Source organism: Suricata suricatta, chromosome 8 (assembly GCF_006229205.1).
Source record: "Suricata suricatta isolate VVHF042 chromosome 8, meerkat_22Aug2017_6uvM2_HiC, whole genome shotgun sequence".
Classification (NCBI taxonomy): domain Eukaryota; kingdom Metazoa; phylum Chordata; class Mammalia; order Carnivora; family Herpestidae; genus Suricata; species Suricata suricatta.
The window spans coordinates 134566998-134585325 of record NC_043707.1 but is presented as its reverse complement, the minus strand read 5'-3'; the positions used below and the strand labels follow the sequence as shown (position 1 = coordinate 134585325).

General features: G+C 45.8%; 1 protein-coding gene across 2 annotated transcripts in view; it reads left to right on the top strand.

The window, feature by feature from the left end:
• Positions 1 to 18328, top strand: part of KIF1B (kinesin family member 1B) — a 125823-nt gene that overhangs the window by 89936 nt on the left and 17559 nt on the right. For both annotated transcript variants that reach the window (XM_029946162.1, XM_029946163.1), the window contains 11 exons: positions 1833 to 1951; positions 2870 to 2955; positions 3254 to 3383; positions 3557 to 3719; positions 6124 to 6214; positions 7830 to 7948; positions 8547 to 8602; positions 10876 to 10984; positions 12333 to 12399; positions 13376 to 13460; positions 15784 to 15889. In XM_029946162.1, the coding sequence (XP_029802022.1) occupies positions 1833 to 1951; positions 2870 to 2955; positions 3254 to 3383; positions 3557 to 3719; positions 6124 to 6214; positions 7830 to 7948; positions 8547 to 8602; positions 10876 to 10984; positions 12333 to 12399; positions 13376 to 13460; positions 15784 to 15889 (1131 nt within the window). The remainder of the gene's footprint in view (positions 1 to 1832; positions 1952 to 2869; positions 2956 to 3253; positions 3384 to 3556; positions 3720 to 6123; positions 6215 to 7829; positions 7949 to 8546; positions 8603 to 10875; positions 10985 to 12332; positions 12400 to 13375; positions 13461 to 15783; positions 15890 to 18328) is intronic.

The window sequence follows — 18328 nt, the reverse complement described above, 5'->3', positions numbered from 1 at the left end:
CGATCAAATGGCAGATATTTATTGAGTGTGTTTACTGAGATATGCCAGGCCCTCTGTCAGCAGTGGCAAGCAAAACCAGACATGATTCCCGCTCTCACAGGTGCACAGTCTGGTGGGTGAGACAGACAAATAATCACATAGGTAAATGGAAATCATAGCAATGATGGAATCGTGTTATTGAGATCACGTAACACCAGAGGCAGGGGGACCTGTCAAGAGAATGGTGTTCAGATAAGACCTGAAGGTGTGAAATCAGCAGCATGAGATGGTCGCAGAATTCAGGCAGGACTCCAGGCAGGGGACAGGCAGATGCAGTGGGTCCATGATGGCCAGCCATTGAATGTCAGCAGGTGTGGCCAGAATTCCATCAAGAGACAGAGGTGGTCTGTGTGGTGCCAACCTGGAGGTGACGTGATCCATGTGGTACCTTAAGCCAAATTCTAAGTCTTTAAACTCTGTCACAGTACTTTGATGTTTGAGAGTCTTGTTTATAACCCTTTTTAGAAGACTTTTCATTTTTTAATTTTTATACAACAAAGTCTTAATCCTCTGTTTCTTAGCATTTCCCTCCCCGCCTTTGGAGCAGACTGAAAGGGAAGTAGACTTCATTTGATCTGATTCAGTGTTTTACTTACAGTTATTTTTGTTATACTTTTCATTCACATTTCGTTTATGCTCTTAGAGTTTTATTAACATTTGTTTTTCTGTGGTGTGTGTTGTCTATTTTCAGTATTTTTTTCATTACGTTAAGTTGAAATCCCACAAATCCCCTCCATCTTCTTTTTCTCTTTGTTTTAAAGTAGAGACAGAGCAGGAAAAGAAGCAAAAAGACACATGTGTCGCATTCAGTTATGTTTGATTCCTCGTTGCAAATGTTTGCTCTTTGTTTTGCCTTGTTTTCAAAGATCAGCATATACCAAGTGGGAAGACAGGAGTAACAGTAGGAACTAGATTCTGTATCCCATCCACTGATTGAGATGAACACTCCTAAGCTTTGTGATCTCATTTTTATTATTAAAAAAGAAAAACTCAGTAGCTACCAAATAACGGAAGAAGTAAAGAGTACAATTGTGATGTAGGACCCTGCTAGTTTGTCTGAAATCAGCAGTGTTAGGTCTGTGTCTTCCCTTCTGTGTTTGCATTTCCGAGTTAAGTTTCAGACCCAGAAGCAAAAGCAGCCTTTACGATCAGCTGTCGTCCCCCTCACATTGGTTTCAGTGCCTTTGCAGAGTCTCCTGTGCGCTCACTGTGCAGAAACTTCCAGCAGAGCCTCTCTGTTCATGTCTGCCAGCCACCCGCCTGAAGAGGAGTCGTTTCCTAGGGGAAAGATAGAGACCAAAATGCTGTGACCTGAAGTCTATTTTAGAGTAATTAACTGTATTTCATCACATTTCCCTGCCTCTTTTGTCTCCTGATTCTGTTTTATCTGTTGGGAGAAACAAAACAAAACACCTTTATAATTCCTTATATTAAAAAGTGAAGCTCTTCAGCAGGCTCCCTTTTCTCCGCGCTTGGCAGTATCTCGAAAGTCTACTTCCAATTGTTACTCTTCTACCTACATGAGTCATTTTTTTACTCATCATTTTTATAGGGAATAATTTGGTATAAGTTGGTCTTTGTCAACTGCTTTACCAAGCATTTGCATTTCTTTCTGTATCATCTGTGCTAAAAAGCCATGGGGGACAGTCCGGGAGTGCAGAACAGAAAGGTGACCTTAAGACAGGGCCCAGAAGCCAGCTCACAGTGTCATGAAGATATTCTCGGTAAATCTGAAAGCCACCCTGTCTGTCTGTGGGGTGCTCAGATGTTTGTCTGCCGGTTTCTGTCTCCAGGGCGTTTGTTTACCTGAGCAACCTGCTGTATCCTGTGCCCCTGATTCACAGGGTGGCAATTGTCAGTGAGAAGGGCGAAGTGCGGGGATTTCTGCGTGTGGCTGTGCAGGCCATTGCAGGTAGGTGACCCTCGCCCGGACTGGGAGCTGTGTGGTCTCCGCCTAGAGACCGAGCAGGCCAGTTGTGTGCGGGCCACGCTCCAGTTCCGTGATTGATGGTCTGTCTCGGAGAAAGCCTTTACTTCTTCCTTTTAGTTATTCCCGAGCATCATAAACGGATTCTGCTTAGTCTGGGCTGCAGCAGTTCGGGAGTGACGGGGTGAAGGGATTTCCTCTAACACGAAGAACAACTCGTGGATTGACTTTATAAAAGACATTTATTAAACTGCTTCAGAAGTAACAAAGGATTTTCATGACTTTTCTTGCTTAGTTTTCTCTCAGGGTACTCTTACTCGACATTTCTGTTCTTTGACTCAGTTTTGTTGGGCATGGATCAAGATTCTGATACTTTACACTTTTCCATGATCCAGCCTACATTCTGAGGAAAGAATGTGGCCATTTCCTGTAATTTTTCTCTTTTAATTTCCAAATGCCACGTGGTGTTGAGTGTTCAGCTTTCCCCATGGAAATCTGTGGCATAGTCACCAGTGTTGAGTTTATGAAAATCTCTGCAAATATTCTTTCTTCAAATATTTGTTGGGTAGTATTGAACATCATCTTGCCAAGCGAAGGATCAGTATTTTTAGGTTTGACATTTGAACAATATCAAGAATAAAACTGATTCTTTATTAACTAGTCTCGTGTGAGCTGAGCAGATCGGTACATTCAGCTGAGCACAGCTGGAGCAGCCCGGTGTGGCTTTCCTGCTTCCAGCTTTTCCTTCTTTCTTACGCACAAGCTTTGTCCTTTAGGATCTCTTATTAACGTTCTCGAACTGGGAGGCTCTGCTACCTTCCTGTTTGTTTATAATCCAACGAGCCTTTCCTCCCTTGCCCCATATGTAGTCTCATTTCGTCCTTTTTTCTTTTTCCTACTTAGCGGATGAGGAAGCTCCTGATTATGGCTCTGGAATTCGACAATCAGGAACAGCTAAAATATCTTTTGATAACGAGTACTTCAATCAGGTGAGAAGCCTTCCGGGAAGAGAGAGACCTCGGAGGAGAAAGTGGAGGACAGGTCTATGAGGAGGGTGTCCGGAACTACAGAAGGGGGTAACCGGGGTTGTCGTAGATCGTGGGGCACATCTAACACTTACAGAGGTAAAGGTGTCTGTATTTTATTGTATTGCCTTTTCTCAGGCAGCTCTTAGTCCACATAATTTTCTAGTACCTGTTACTCGCTGGGCAAACAGACATGAGTAAGGAGGTTGGGGGGAACACTGTTGTGCTACTTGATCATCTGCCTGCTGCTGCCTGTTTCCAGAATGACTTTTCTTCCGTGGCAATGACTCGCTCCGGTCTGTCCCTGGAGGAACTGAGGATCGTAGAAGGGCAGGGTCAGAGTTCTGAGGTCATCACGCCTCCCGAAGAAATCAGCCGAATGAATGACTTGGGTGCGTAGACGGGCTTTACTAATACTGGGGATGTTTTCAAAGGGGGAAATGTTGAGCCCTGTCAGCCGGGGTGGTTGCTTCACCCGCTGGGAGCGGAAACGCCCTGCTCTCTCCTCTTGGAAAGGTGGTGTGCGTTATTTGAACCACGTGTGTATTCATTTGACCCTCTTTAGATTTGAAGTCAGGCACTTTGCTGGATGGTAAGATGGTCATGGAAGGGTTTTCTGAAGAGATTGGAAACCACCTGAAGCTGGGCAGCGCCTTCACCTTCCGCGTGACGGTGCTGCAGGCCGGCGGCGTCCCCCCGGAGTACGCGGACATCTTCTGTCAGTTCAAGTAAGCCGCCCCGCGCCGCCGTGCTGGCTGCTGCCCAGTCCTCCGTGAGCCACAGGGCGCCGCGTGGTGAGGGAGTCCCGCCCTCACCGACAACCTGACTGCCAGTTTTTGAAATAGAGGCGTTCTTCACTCCGGATGGGAGTGAGAGCCAGGCCCATAAAATGGTATGAAAGAGAGCTCGCCGTGGGGAGCAGTGTGACCGGGGTCCTGCTACAGGTTCTGCCGGGACCTGTCCCCTCCACTGGCAATGCACGATCTGATCTCGATAAGCCTGTTTATTAGTCATTTTAATGCTCTTCGTGGGGAAATATCTTACTAATAAGTCCGAAGGCAGCGAACTGTCCACCCACCAATTATGCCTGTTCAATACTAACTTAAATAATATGAAGGACAGTAAAATTCCACATCAACTAGAAAACAGCCAAAACGTGGAGAAGATGTGACAGGTTTGGCTCTTCATCCACTGCAAGTTCTCTCCAGCCTGTAACCCTCTTGAGCCCTGGAGTTCTTTTCAAGACCTCCCTTGGAAAACACTTTTTTGATAGTCATGAGTTTTAATACCTCCAGACAGCAGTGTATCTTTTCAGTACTTGTGAAGGGTCACAGAGAGTAACATCCGATCTCTCCCCCGCCCCGTTCTACCAGTGGCCCCTGGTGCCACCACGAGGCTGCTCAAGAAAGTTCTACTGTCCCTCTCCCTCAGATTGTGCTTCATCTTTCCCAGACATCCTATGCAGTTGACATAGCACTGTCTTTCTAGAGATTTTAGCCAAGTCCTGAATCAAATGTGATTACTGCATAGTAGGCCACTTTTGTCGTTTGCTGTAACTCATAACTGTTGTTGAAGTATTGATTTTGCCAACTTGGTGTGTTTTCACTAGCAACCCTAAATTAAAGTGGGAGGGAGGGCAATGGAGTTTGCTAGATGAACCAGTTGCTTTGAGCTTCATTGTTTTTCTTGTTAGGCAACTGAAATATTGTATGGAACAGACCTACTCAGTTAACTGGCATCTGAAATGCCAGCGATGTTAGGTTGACCTTTTGTCCTAAGATCTCCAAAGAGAGAGCAGCATCTCCACCTGGTGTCAGCTCTGGAGAAGAGGGCATGCTGACTTATGTTGAAAGAAGAATCAGATTCTTCTTGGGCTGTTACAGACTCTCCTCTGGCCCGTGTAGAGAAGACACAGCTGTCAAGCAGGATGGATGATTTCATGCATCACAGTGTGGGACCCCAGGATATTTGTACCTGCTGTCATAAGCAGAGCATTGGAGGAATATAGATCGCAAATCAAGTAATGCCCCTGGAGCCTCTGACACGTATAGTGTATGGTCTGGATTGGAAAAAAGTGGAAGGAAATAAAGGAGAAAGAAGTACAAGAAGGAGGGGGGTGTAGAGAGAAGGGTGAGAAGAAACCCATAGGAAAAGGTGCATGTAGTACGGAATGTTCCAGTGCTAGCAGTAAGTGGCATCCGGGATGAGGAGTGCGGGGCAGAAGTGCACTGCTGCCCTTGGCCTCCGTGAACTGATTGGGAAGACAGACAGTTCATAATCCTGACATCTGTACCCTATTCACAGTATTCCTTTTCCTCCCTTTTTTTCTTGTGGGATGTCCTTCTGATGGATATTTCTGTCTGGGAGTAAGTCTGTGTATTGAGTTTACTTTAATTCTCTACTTCTTTTCATTTCAGACTAATAGGGAGGGAAAGAGAACAATAAAAACTCACTGTGAGCATGAATAAGCATAGCCCACTGTTCACAGATATTTCAGGAGTACCTTCCACGTCTGGAACGCTGTAGGAGATGCTCGCTGTCTCTCGGGGAGACAGGCATATAAATACACTGTTATAAAGAGTGCAGTCGTTGCTATTGAGGAAAAATGGGTCCCTGGTGCTATCAAGGCAGTACTACTTGGGTGAGTCAGGGAAGACTTCCTGGAAGAGGTGACATTTAAATCTAATCTCTGTAGGTCTCTGGAGAGACTGCTAGGCAAGAATGCCAAACATAGGATTTAGTACTCTCTTACAGAAGCTTGAATGTGCCACATGTTTTCTACACAAAATGATTTTACAGTTGTATTTCCTCAGTGAAATATGTTCCTACAAAGAAATAGGAATTCACTGAATTCTCTCTTGCTCTGCTATCTGAGGTCTTCTTGCATATGTATCCTGATGGCTAAGTTGTCAAGAGTCAGTTACTCTTTTGGTCATTTTTTGAAATAAAATCTAAAATGCTGTCTGGGTGATGATGGAAAATGTGCATCACAAGGAACTACAAATTCCGGGCTGAGTGAAGGCCCTGCTGGACCAGGCTGCGTCTTTCCATGTGGTCTAGCTCGGGTTCCTCAGACATCCATCTTGATGAAACTGTTTAATGTGAAATTCATGGGCCTTATGTTTTTTTAAGCTTTTTGCATCGCCATGATGAAGCATTCTCCACCGAACCCCTCAAAAACAATGGCAGAGGAAGTCCCCTGGGCTTTTATCACGTGCAGAATGTAAGTGACCTGGACCCTTGGCCTCAGAGTGGCTGGTGTGAGGCCCTCGGCCCGGGAGGGAGGGTCCTCCAAACTGCTGTGCCTGGGGTGGCCGAGCTTCGAGAATAGACAATGGAGGGAGGGGCCAGAGCGGTGAGGTCATCCTCAGTGGACTGAGCGGCCAGCCTTCCCTGCGAAACAATGGGCCCCACAATTGTGGGGGTTGGTCTGCCAATAAAATCTTCCATCAGTTTGAATGTAGTGAGTTGTTTTCAGCATTTCCTTCCTAGAAAAATAAGCACTTTTAATACGAGTTTTGTTAAAGTTAACGCATTCTTTTTTAAACTTATAAAATCCTTCATTGTTCCGTTGCAAATAATATAGGAAAAATTAAATTCTCTTTTGTGGCTAAATTAAGATTCGGTCTGTTTTCCTTGCAGCTGATACTGTGATTAATCCATTAGGGCCCCTTACAGCTCTCTCAGATGTGGAGTGAGACAACAGACCTTCTGTCTCTTCTAGGAAGGGTCACCCAAACTGTATTCAAAAGTCATCATCCTCACCACAATAGCTAACATTCTTTGAGAGCTTATTTTGTGTCAGTCACTGTTCTGAGTGCTATTTGTGTGTGTCTTAATTCATTTAATCCTCACCTTTCTACCGCAGACCCTCATAACACCCAAATGACAGCTGAGGCCACTGAGGCAGGCACAGAGCAGTTATATCACCCACCAAGGTTACAGAGCTCAGAAGAGGCAGAGATGGGGTTCCGGCCCAGAGCAGTGTGGCTGTGGCATCTAGGATTTTCACTACTACGTGAATCACTCTCCTTCTCTCGTTAACCATATTCACTCTTTAAAGTGAAAGGATAGCTCTGAAATGGAACAGCAAACCCAAAACCCACTTTCTTTACGTTTAATTGCTTGAGCATGTGTGTATCTGAGAAATACTGATGGGGACAGTGCGCGCACAAGGACCGTGCCTGACACCACCAGGGAAAGATGATGAATCACAGAGGGTTGTGTCCCGAAGAGCTTAGAATGACAAAGAAATAAAATGCATATTGAAATAGTAGTATCACATGGTCTAGAGACCTTACTTAGCAAGGTATTTGCTAAATGCAAAGGAAGTAGAAGGGAAAGTTATTTCCATCAACAGAAAGATACTTTACATTACCTTTTCTGTGAGGGGTTGGTAGCTAAGGGGAAGGATGTAGTGTGATAAGAAAAGGTGGGTCAGACGTGGTTATCGGACCTGGTGCCTCGTCCACTGTCATGTTTTTCTCACTGTTGTGACTGTTAAAGCCAGGCCTGGAAGTGTGGGAATGACCTACAGGCACAGAGACAGGGCCACCTCCCGGGCGTGTAAGCCGGGGAGAGAGGAGTGGCAGGCGAGTTTGTGCCAAAACAAAAGCGTGCGAAGGGCAGCTGGTATGGATGACCGAGGGTTTTGAAGGCCTGACGCCTGCTGAAGTTGCTTTAGAATGAAAACCAGGGCGGACCCCTGTCTTGGTGTAGGAGACCCGAGACCCGCGTGTACCAGCTCCCCAGAAGTGCTGAAATTCTGATTACAGCAGGAATGTATGTTCCTTAGGGTAAATCGTTCCCTAATCCGGCTCGGCTTTATTCCTCACTAGATTGCAGTGGAGGTCACCGAATCGTTCGTGGACTACATCAAAACCAAGCCCATAGTGTTTGAAGTCTTTGGGCATTATCAGCAGCACCCGCTTCATCTGCAAGGACAGGGCCTTAACAGGTTTGGGCCAGCTCAGATTCTTGTTGCCGATATTAGTGTTGGGTCGTTGTCACTGTTATTGCCACTTGCCAGGAAGGAAGAAATCTTTTGAGGGATTAAGAAAACTAAAGAACAGTATTCTGTGGTACCTGCCATCACCACCTTTTTTCTAAGCCACCAAACACTAATTCCGGTAGAGCACATGGGATTTTGCCCAGCTGACCTGGGCTGTCATCTCTTTTGTAGGAAGAGACTTTGAACAGGATAGAGAATTGAGGTGTTATGACATGAGAATTGTGTGTAATTGTTCCTAACTAACCAGACCCATATGAAGCCTTAGCTGTAAGAGGAGACATCAAAATTGGTGAGGAGAGCAATGATGGGGCCTTTTGGGAGATGACAGCGTGTCAGTGTTAACAGAAGACTTCTGACAAGGACCCACAAGGACACTTTTATTAAAATGTCTTAGCCTCAGTTTCGCTGTGTGGGCTTATAACTGGTATCCGATATTATGGCTCGTCTGAAAGTGCCAATGACCCGTGCGTTTCTAGAGGGGATTTAAACATGCCATTGAAGGGGACCGTTTCTCAGTCTTGAACTTCGTCCCCTTCCTTTGCAGCCCACCTCAGCCGTCTCGACGGTTCTTCCCTCCACCCATGCCGCTCTCCAAGCCAGGTGAGTCCTCCTCGGGGTGACCCAGTTCTGATTCTGATGGCCTTTCAGACTGAATTCGTTTTCAAATTCCCGCTCCACTTGGTGTGTGCTTACATATCCCTGTGTCTAGCAGGAGTAGGATTCTTGGTTCCTGATTTAAATAGGAAGTAAGAAACCATAGGGTGCTCTCTCCCTGCTGACTTTCTGGTCTTCTTATTACAGATTTTGATAAGCTCCCTGTTCCTTAATCTCTCTGCTTTGTACGTAACTCTTCATAACTGATTGGCCACCGTGTTTCTTTGCATATCAAATGTATTCTGCATGTTCATTCATCTTGTTTTGCTTTCTCTTCATTTTCATCCTCTCTCCTTGTTGCCCACTTGCCACTTCCCCGCCGCCCCGGCCCCCCACTTGTTCTCCCCTCCGTGCTGCTGCTCTCCATCCTGCCTTCAGACCATGAGAGAAAGATTGAGCTGATTCGGTTTCTCATAGCTGACTATGTGAATGTGCATGTGTTGGACGCGGTTTCTGAGCATGCGAACGCGCTTGCTTCCTCCGCTGTCGCCGCCTTCCAGGACGGGGCGGACACGTCGCCCCCTTTCCTCTCTCTGCCAGTTCTCGGCTGCCAGAGGGAGAGGGCACCTAAACGAGATGGTTAGTAGCCAACTCAGCTCTGCCTTAGATGTAGAACCAGCCTCAGGGCTTGTCCTAAAGCCCGGCTCTCTGCCTGTGAAACACTGGGGTTTCTCTTTGCTGCTCGAACTGAACGTAGTCTAGCTTATTGTCAGGACCATGCTTCGGAGAGAGGTGACGGCGCACCTTCTCTCCTGGCGCCTCTTGCACGTCACATAAGGTGAGGGCCTCCTACGTTTGCTTGTTTGGATTCTTTGTAATGGTATCTTTAATTTTAAAGATTTTTACTAGTTAGGGGTTATTGGGGTTTGTTTGTTTGTTTTACTGCTTCTGATTTTGCTTTCTAACCATCAGATGACCGCCAGAATCAGTGACACTATTTCTTTTCTTGACTAGGGTCACCAACTCATGTAGAATTCAGCTGGCCTGTATAGTACAGATACGCTAACATTGGACTAGTGCTGTGTGTGTTGGGCCCCTTTGGATACCTCCCGTCAGTGGGTCCTCCTGATACCTTTTCAAGGTGGCAGGTTAAATACTACTGATCTACGTTTTTTCAATAATCCCAGAGATTAAGTGATGCAACCAAATTCTCATAGAGAGTGATTGAATAGTATTAGATCCCAAGCCACCAGACTCTCACTCCAGTGCTCCCAGGTTCTGAGCAGAAAACGCTCTTTGTATTGCCAGATTTTGGAATTTCTGTGTAGTGTTTCAAAATGCCCACCATGTAGAATTTGGAATTTCTGGAAATTCTGTGTTTTTGGCTAATTTATTTCACCAGTACAGTTAATATGGAGTTTAAATGTGAAGAAATAAGATCATCTATAGGGTCCTGTATTTACATCTTTATTTTTTCAAAAATTTTTTTATGTTTTATTTTTTGAGAGAGAGAGAGAGACAGCGCAGGGGAGGGACAAAGAGAGAGTGGGAGAGACAGAATCCAAAGACCAGGCTCCAGGCTCTGAGCTAGCTATAAGCACAGAGCCCGACACAGGGCTCAAACCCACAAACCGTGAGATCATGACCTGAGCCAGACACTCAACTGACTGAGCCACCCAGGCGCCCCAAGTTCTGTATTTACATCTTAGACCAGTGCTTCCCAAGCTTACCCGCACATTAGAGTCCCCTGGAGTGGGTTCAGTCCTCTCCGGATTGTCCCGCCCCTGGAGGTTGTGACTTAACTGCGTGGGCTTTGCTTTAAGACCCCCGGGTGACTCCAGTGTGCGGGGAGACTTGGGCACCACTGGCTTGGAGCCTGGGGCCTCCTTCCCTCCCTCCGGCTCGGCCGACTCCCTGTGATGCCTGAGCCCCACGTTGTCTGTCCCACATGGTCGCCAGGCTCAGCGTGCCAGAAAATAGGAGGGTCTAAGGAAGGTTTTTGAATAGTTTTGTGAGCACGTTTACTCTGCATGGAACCCGTTTTCTTGTCAGTGGGTACTGTGTGTTGAGAGGGAGAGAGAAGCAGACTCTTTGTTTTCCCAGTTTTCTGAGTTTAGAGGCACTGATGTAGTAGGTGGTGACGTTTTTCTGAGTCTTCTGCACTGACATGTGGCCCTGACTCTTGTTGCCTTTCCCACGTGTGACCTTGAAGAGAAGTTTATACTTTTTACTAAGTAGACTTGGACCAGATTTTGACATGTTCTAAAAACTTTTAAAAGTTCCAGCCACCAAGTTAAACACCATGAGCAAAACCAGCCTTGGCCAGAGCATGAGCAAGTACGACCTTCTGGTTTGGTTTGAGATCAGTGAACTGGAGCCTACCGGAGAGTAAGTCCAACTTTCTACATTTTTAAACAAGGGCAAAGTTGTTCCAAATTAGAAAATGTAATTTTGGGCCTCTCTGCTCACGTTGAGGTTAACGAATCATTGTCACTGTTGAATTCCAGTTTTGAATTGAATTTTCCGTGGTGGTGGTCTGTGAATTAGATGCTTTCCAAAGAGGGGACTGTCCAGAATACTCCTTTGCTTTCTTATTCGCAACAGCAAGGACATGGAGACTGGCACCTCGTATGAGGGAAGAAAACCTACATATTGGTGGGCACGGCAGCAAAGCAAAGGGAATCAGGAGCCTTTTGCGCCTCATATAGTCAAGGCTCATCTTAATAATGTCAGTGAGAGGATTTGGGGGGAAATGTTTCTTCAGACCAGGGTTTCTCAACCCTTAGCACTGTTTGGGGCCAGACAGGTCTCTGTCCTGGGCAGGGGCGGGGGGCTGTCCTGTACATCGTAGGATATATAGTTGCATCTGTAGCTTCTTCCCACAAGATGCCAGCAGCACGTCCCTTCAGTGTGACAACCAGAAATGTCCTCAGACACTACGCACCACCTCCGGTTCAGGTCTCTTGGCCTAGATGAAAATAATCAACATCAGCTTACTCTGTGTGTGTGAGCTGTGTTAGAGTGAGTGGTAAATAGAATTCTTGTTCACAGTTGTCTCTAAACTGCGTTTGGAAAAACACAAGTGGAAAAAGATCCCGTTCCTGAAACAGAGGCAAGGGGCTTTATTAGTTAATGGAAAGGGTGAGGAATTAACTGTATCCTGATGATCCTCTGTAATGCTGAGTGCCACCGTCATGATCATCTCCACGAAGCATTTCTTGTGTTCCTGCTAGTATGACAGTCTGGCTGTATCGGTCCCATATTTCGTTGTCAGCAGTGACATTGCTTTAAGAATTGTACTTTCCGTAGACAGATCTAGAATGTGACTATCACTGCACTATGAGGGAGACATAGTTCTAGTAGTAGTTTCTACTGAGTTCATTGCTTTCTGATTCTTAAAAACGACCTCAAATCTGAAATTACCCCTCTCTTACCTCCTGACACGTGCTGTTGCAGTTGTACACTATTTATGGAATCTCTGTTACGCGGAGGCTGGGGAGAGCCAAAAATGCCACGGTGCTGTGAGCACTCGGGTCCAGTAAGGGAGATGGGGCACCGATATGGGAGAAGGTTTATTCACTGCAAGTGACTGTGTGACGAGCTAAATGCCCAAATGGTGAGGAAGACCAGGGAGACGGAGCCCGCGGGGGGCTGGCGCAGCAGGAGGGCCTGGCAGGTGGAGCACCGGGTGCAAGCACCCTTCTGACTGCTTTCTCTTGCGTTTCTGTTCCTCTAGGTACATCCCAGCCGTGGTTGACCACACAGCAGGCTTGCCCTGCCAGGGGACATTTTTGCTTCACCAGGTACTAATGAGGGAGCCAGAGAGGGCCTGGGAAAGACCGGAAACACCGCCCTTCCTGCGTCTCTGCTTTTCCTCTCCACGTCAGGCAGCTTGGGGGATAAGGAGACCTTGTGCTTTTTTTTTTTTTTCTTTTTTTGGATGTTTTTTAATGTTTCTTCCTCAGGCCTTGGCTTATATTATACCCTTGCTCATATGTAGAAATCTATTTTGAGAGACCTATTTGGAAAAAAACCTCTGATTGGTGCAGCTCCCACATCATTTTATACAGTTTTATTTTCTTGTGTACAGTTTCTGTGTTTGGAGACTGTACTTTTATAGTTGAAAGTTCTTAATGGGGAGAGGATGAAAGTTGCAGTGGACTGAAATCTGGCCATCTGGCCATGGCCACCTAAGTAGTTGTCCCCCTTAGGTAAATCAAAAGTAGATTCAGTCAGTGCTCTGACATGCTTATGACCAGGGCACCTGGCTGGCTCCGTCGGTGGAGCCTGTGACTCTTGATCTTGGGGTTGTTGAGTTTAAGCCCCACACTGGGTGTAGAGATTACTTAAAAGTAAAATCTTTAAAAAAAATGTTTATCACCCAGGTGGGCATAGGAGCTGGGGGTCTCATACTCTGGGTCACACCATCTGGGCACTTGTTCTTAAAGCCGTATCAGAACCTGGCTCTTCCTCAGCCCCTGATCGATATCCCTTTGTTTAGAGTAACAGTGGAGGGGCACCAAGGTGGCTCAGTCAGTAGAACATGTGACCTGATCTCAGGGTCATGAGTTCAAGTCCCACATTGGGTGTGGAGCCTATTTAAAAAAATTAAAAAAAAAAAAAAGAAGAAGAAGAAGAAGAGAAACAGTGGGGAAAGCATTTCCCCCTGTCTGTTCCTCTCCTCTTGCCCAGCCCCCACACCGTGCAATCCAGAAAACAACACACAAGAGGGGATCCTAGATAGTCCCAGCTAAATTACCACCCTGCTCCATTCCCTAGGGCATCCAGCGAAGGATCACAGTGACCATTATCCATGAGAAGGGGAGTGAGCTCCATTGGAAGGATGTTCGTGAGCTGGTGGTAGGTGAGTACATGCCATCAGCCAAGGACAGAGGCCAGGCTCGTTAGAAGAACACAGAGTGTGCAGAAGGAGTACTGGAGAGTATGTGGCCTCAAGTTTGAAACTACTGTTTCTCAACTCCCATCATTGGGGATATGTTATTCAACCAGCCGTTATCTTTTTAATGCTTATTTATTTATTTTTGAGAGAGCAAAGAGAGAGTGTGATTGGGGGAGGGGCAGAGAGAGAAGGAGAGAGAGAGAGAATCCCAACCTGGCTCTGTGCTGTTAGCTTAATCTCATGAACCATGAGGGGCGCCTGGGTGGCTCAGTTGGTTAAGCCTCCGACTTCAGCTCAGGTCAGATCTCACATTCCTGGGTTCGAGCCCTGCGTCAGGCTCTGTGCTGACAGCTCAGAGCCTGGAGCCTGCTTCCGGTTCTGTGTCTCCTTCTCTCTCTGCCCCTCCCCCTCTCATGCTCTGTCTCTCTCTGTATCAAAAATTAAAAAAAAAACAAAAAAAACATTAAAAAAAAATTTAACTGCAATTAAATATTTGTGTATAACTTTTGACTCTCCAAAACTTAACTGCTAACAGCCTACTGTTGACCAGAGCCTTCCTGATAATGTAATTAGTTGATTAACACCTATTTTGTATGTTTTATGTATTATGTATTATATTCTTAAAGTAAGCCAGAGGAAAAAAGATGTTATTAAGAAAATTATAATGGTGGGTGGGTGCGCCTGAGTGACTCAGTTAGTTAAGTGTCCGACTCTTGATCTCAGCTCAGGTCTTGATCTCAGGGTCATGAGTTCAAGCCCTGCTCTGGGCTTCCCACTGAGCCTGCAGACTACTTTAAAAAAAATAAAAGCCATGGGGAAATAAAATCATAAGGAAGAGAAAATATATTTACAACACTATCCTGTATTTACTGAAAAAAAGCTGTGTAAGTGGACCCATGGAGTTCAAACCTGTGTTGTTCAAGGTCACTGTACATAGGGCTACCGAGGGCACTAGTGCTGCTGAAATTGCTCAGATACTAAATAATTCATGGTATAAGCTCTTCCTCCCATTTATGCAGTAAGTGCATTAAAGAAGCAGCAGGTCTAATTTCTGTCATCCAGAGCGGTGATGAGTGTCGAGATGTTCTACCTTAGTATGAAAACATTTGTGATTTCTACAGGGATAGAGTCACAACTTCTGCTGATTTTTCTCTGGATTGTCCCCTCCCTTCATAATTGAAGAAAATGCCAGATTTCAGTCAGCAGTTCACGAAAATAAAGTTGTAATTTTTGTTTCTCATTCAAGCTCATGGACCTCCTGAATTTTATACACAGACCCCTTGAGTATCTACGGACCACATTAAGAACCCCTGGAAGGGAGATTACCCTCTGTTGCGTCTAGGGCAGTGGTTTTTCAAGCTTTCAAAAAATTTTTTTATTTTAACACACACTTGTGTAGTCCTTACTCTATAACAGGTGCTTTTCTGAATGCTCTAAAAATATTATTTAACATAACATAACTAATCTGTAACATGGCTGTAACAATCACGTAAGGGAAGACTTGTCAATCACACTTCATAGAAGAGGAGACAAAGGCTCAGAGAGGCTGAGCAATGTGCCCGCGCCTCAAGCCAGAAAGTGTTACAGCTGAGATTTGCCTCCAGACTAAATAATTCACGGTATAAGCTCTAGAGTCAGTCTAGCGCCAGAGGCTGTGCTCATAACCTCTCTGCAGTGCACCTCGCGTTCCTGGGAAAACAGGGTTGTAGGATTTTGAACAAGAAAGTGGTGTAATGAAGGCAGTGACTTCTGAAGCCTATGTGAGGTAAGCAGCCAGGAGACCAGTGAAATGGCCATAGCAGTGTTCCAGACAGGAAGTGGGTGAGCTCTGTGAGCAGGAGGTGATACCGGAAACAGAAGTTGGGATGAATATGAGGAACTCCGAACAAAGAACCAGTAAGGTCTCACAATTGACCAGATGTGGGAATGAGAGGGACGACAGCAGGGGGAAGAGTGGAGGGCCATTTGCCGGGTGGCTGAGTGACCCTTCCAGCACCTGAAGGTACACTGGTTTAAAGTCTCTCTTTGGCTTAATGAGTTTCTGTTGTGCTTATCTTTCAGAGTAGAGGTGTAGAGTTAATTAATCAAAAAAGTCGGCTCGAGTCAAGTAAAATAGAAAGACATGCACTTCAAACATTTTAATTTAAGCTCTGTAAGTGTATGTTAGCCTATCAAGCTCTTACTGTAGGGCCAAGGCCTTTTCTTTAGTTGTAGCATAATTTTTGGACTTCTGATTATCTCTTTTGCAAGTGTACCCCTGCCTTAGTTTGTTTATTCTTTCTTGCAGGCCGGATCAGGAATAAGGCTGAAGTGGATGAGGCTGCGGTCGACGCCATCCTCTCCCTCAACATCATCTCTGCCAAGTACCTGAAGTCCTCCCACAACTCCAGCAGGTGGGGCCCCTGTGCCGCGTCCCGGGTCCGCCCCGCGCGGGTTCCTGGGTTCCTTGTTCTCCGGTGACGCCCGTTCAGGGGCAGCAATGAGTTCCTCGTTCGCTTCAGACACCCCTTTCCTCCCTGCACCGCGCTCTCCGCAGCGGGTAATTGTGGAGAGGGGTGTATGTGGTCCGTTACCAGTACAGAGTGAAAATCTCCTCTCCTGTGTGGAGTTTGAGGAGATGCAACACAGTCTTAGACATGAGGACAGAAAAAGAAAATTCAGCATTCTGCCCAAGGGTTTTAAAGTAGAAGTTCCTGATTGCTGAGATGAAGTGTTCTCCTATGAGGTGGTAGCTGTGGGAAAGGTCTGTCTGTCCTAAGTGTCACGGAGACGTGCCCTCCTCGCAGGCTTAGCCTTTGCTGCTGCCAGCACAGGCTCCGGGATTCTCAGTATTTGCTTTTCATTTTCGTTCACTCGTAAAGGAGATAAATTCATACATATAAACTCTTCTGACCAAGATTATCTGCTGTAAATAATGAATTTTATTTTATTTTTAAGTTAGTTTCCCTCAAAATTCCATCTTACAATCAAGTGACAACACACCATGCTGAAGGCACATGGGCAGCCTACTCCCCATGTCAGAGGGGAGATGGATTGCGGCCCCTCAGCTCCCCAGGAAGGGAGTTCTGTCACTGGGCACAGAGACGCCCTTCCTTTATGTAGCGAGGACTGGGAAGCGGCTGGCCGTGTGTGTGGATGTGGGCTCGGAACACTGCCTTTGCATTACAGGAGGACTTCTGGATACTTCTGTCTGTTCCTGAAAAAGTTGCTCACATCTGTGTTGGGAAGAGGGAGAGGAAAAATGAGACAGAAGGCAGAAACAGGATAAAAGTTTGGGCGAGGATTAATTTTTCTTCATCATTTCCTTGTGTTATAGCTTTGCATAAGAAAGAATAAAAAGCAAATGGCTATAGTAGGAGCCGCACACGCTGTGAGGGAGGGGGACTGAGTACGAGGGTGCCTGTATTGGGGGGCGGGGCGTCCAGAGGGAGAGAAGCCTGCTCTGGCCCCCTCTGGTCTATTCCTGGGCCGAATCGTGAACGATACCGTTTCTCGGAAGTCAGCACTAACCCTACGTGTGCCCCCGCCTGCTGCGCGCTGACAGCAGGCATTCAGGCGTTCACCATGTTTGCTTTGCAACTATGAGAAATAGATCTTAAATTTCCCCAGGCTCCTTAGCAAAACTTACAGAGAAGGATGGTGTTTGGTTGTTGAAGTGCTGGCGGTGCTGAGCTGCCTGTGTTAGAGAGACCTTCAGAAGCTGCACAGCTCATACCCGGCCGCCGGTCAGATACGGCAGGAGATGGATTCGGCTTTTTTGTTAGAAGCAGCTGATCTTTCAGAGTAGAGGTGTAGAGTTAATTAATCAAAAAAGTCGGCTCGAGTCAAGTAAAATAGAAAGACATGCACTTCAAACATTTTAATTTAAGCTCTGTAAGTGTATGTTAGCCTATCAAGCTCTTACTGTAGGGCCAAGGCCTTTTCTTTAGTTGTAGCATAATTTTTGGACTTCTGATTATCTTTTTTGCAAAACTACACCCATAACTCATCATCTGTGATTTGTAATTCTGTGGAGCAAGAACTAGAAACGTATGAAGAAAATCTAATTGCAAAATCCTATACATTTTTTATCATTTGTTGTTAAAATTTTACATTTACATTGATCACACCCAAACTTACCAGCCATTTTTTTAAACAACTCAGCATTATCAAATCTTTTAAAAATGTTAAATTTAGTTTTGTTTCACACTAAACAAAAATTATGTTTGCCCTCACGTTTCATTGATTTGCCTAATATCGGATTAAATTAGATAATCATAAGTACAGTCGAACAAACAGGGTCAAGACTACATACCGTTGACACTCGGTAAGCACAGCACGCAGTCTAGGCAGCAAACCGGGGGGATGAGATACCGACTAGTGTAGGACGCTCAGTGCGAAACGGACAATCCGTCTTTGTATTTTAGGACTACACACAGCGTAAGTTAATCCGGCAGGTTGCTAACTGGAATTTGGTTAAGAGCTTTTGTTCTTTTCGCCTGAGCTTTAATGTTTAAAGGTGAACTTGAAGAACGTGTTATCTGCATGTGTGTCTGAGAGAGCGCCTCTTTGTGTTGACGGAGACGTGTGACCAACAGGGGCCACTGCAGCATCTCTCCCCAGGCCTGCCTCTGTGTCACCTAATCGATTTGGTTTTCCCTTAATTCCACAGCAACTTCCTACCCCTTCCAGTACTGAGTCACCTGCAGAGAGGAGGTGTTAATGGGGGTCCTCACAGTCCCTCTGTGCCCAGCATTTTCCGTAACTAAGTGTTTCAGGAGAAAGGGGCCCATATCATTGTGAGCTGTCTATCACACTGTGCCCCGTGGAATTCTCTGTTAATAGTCCACTTG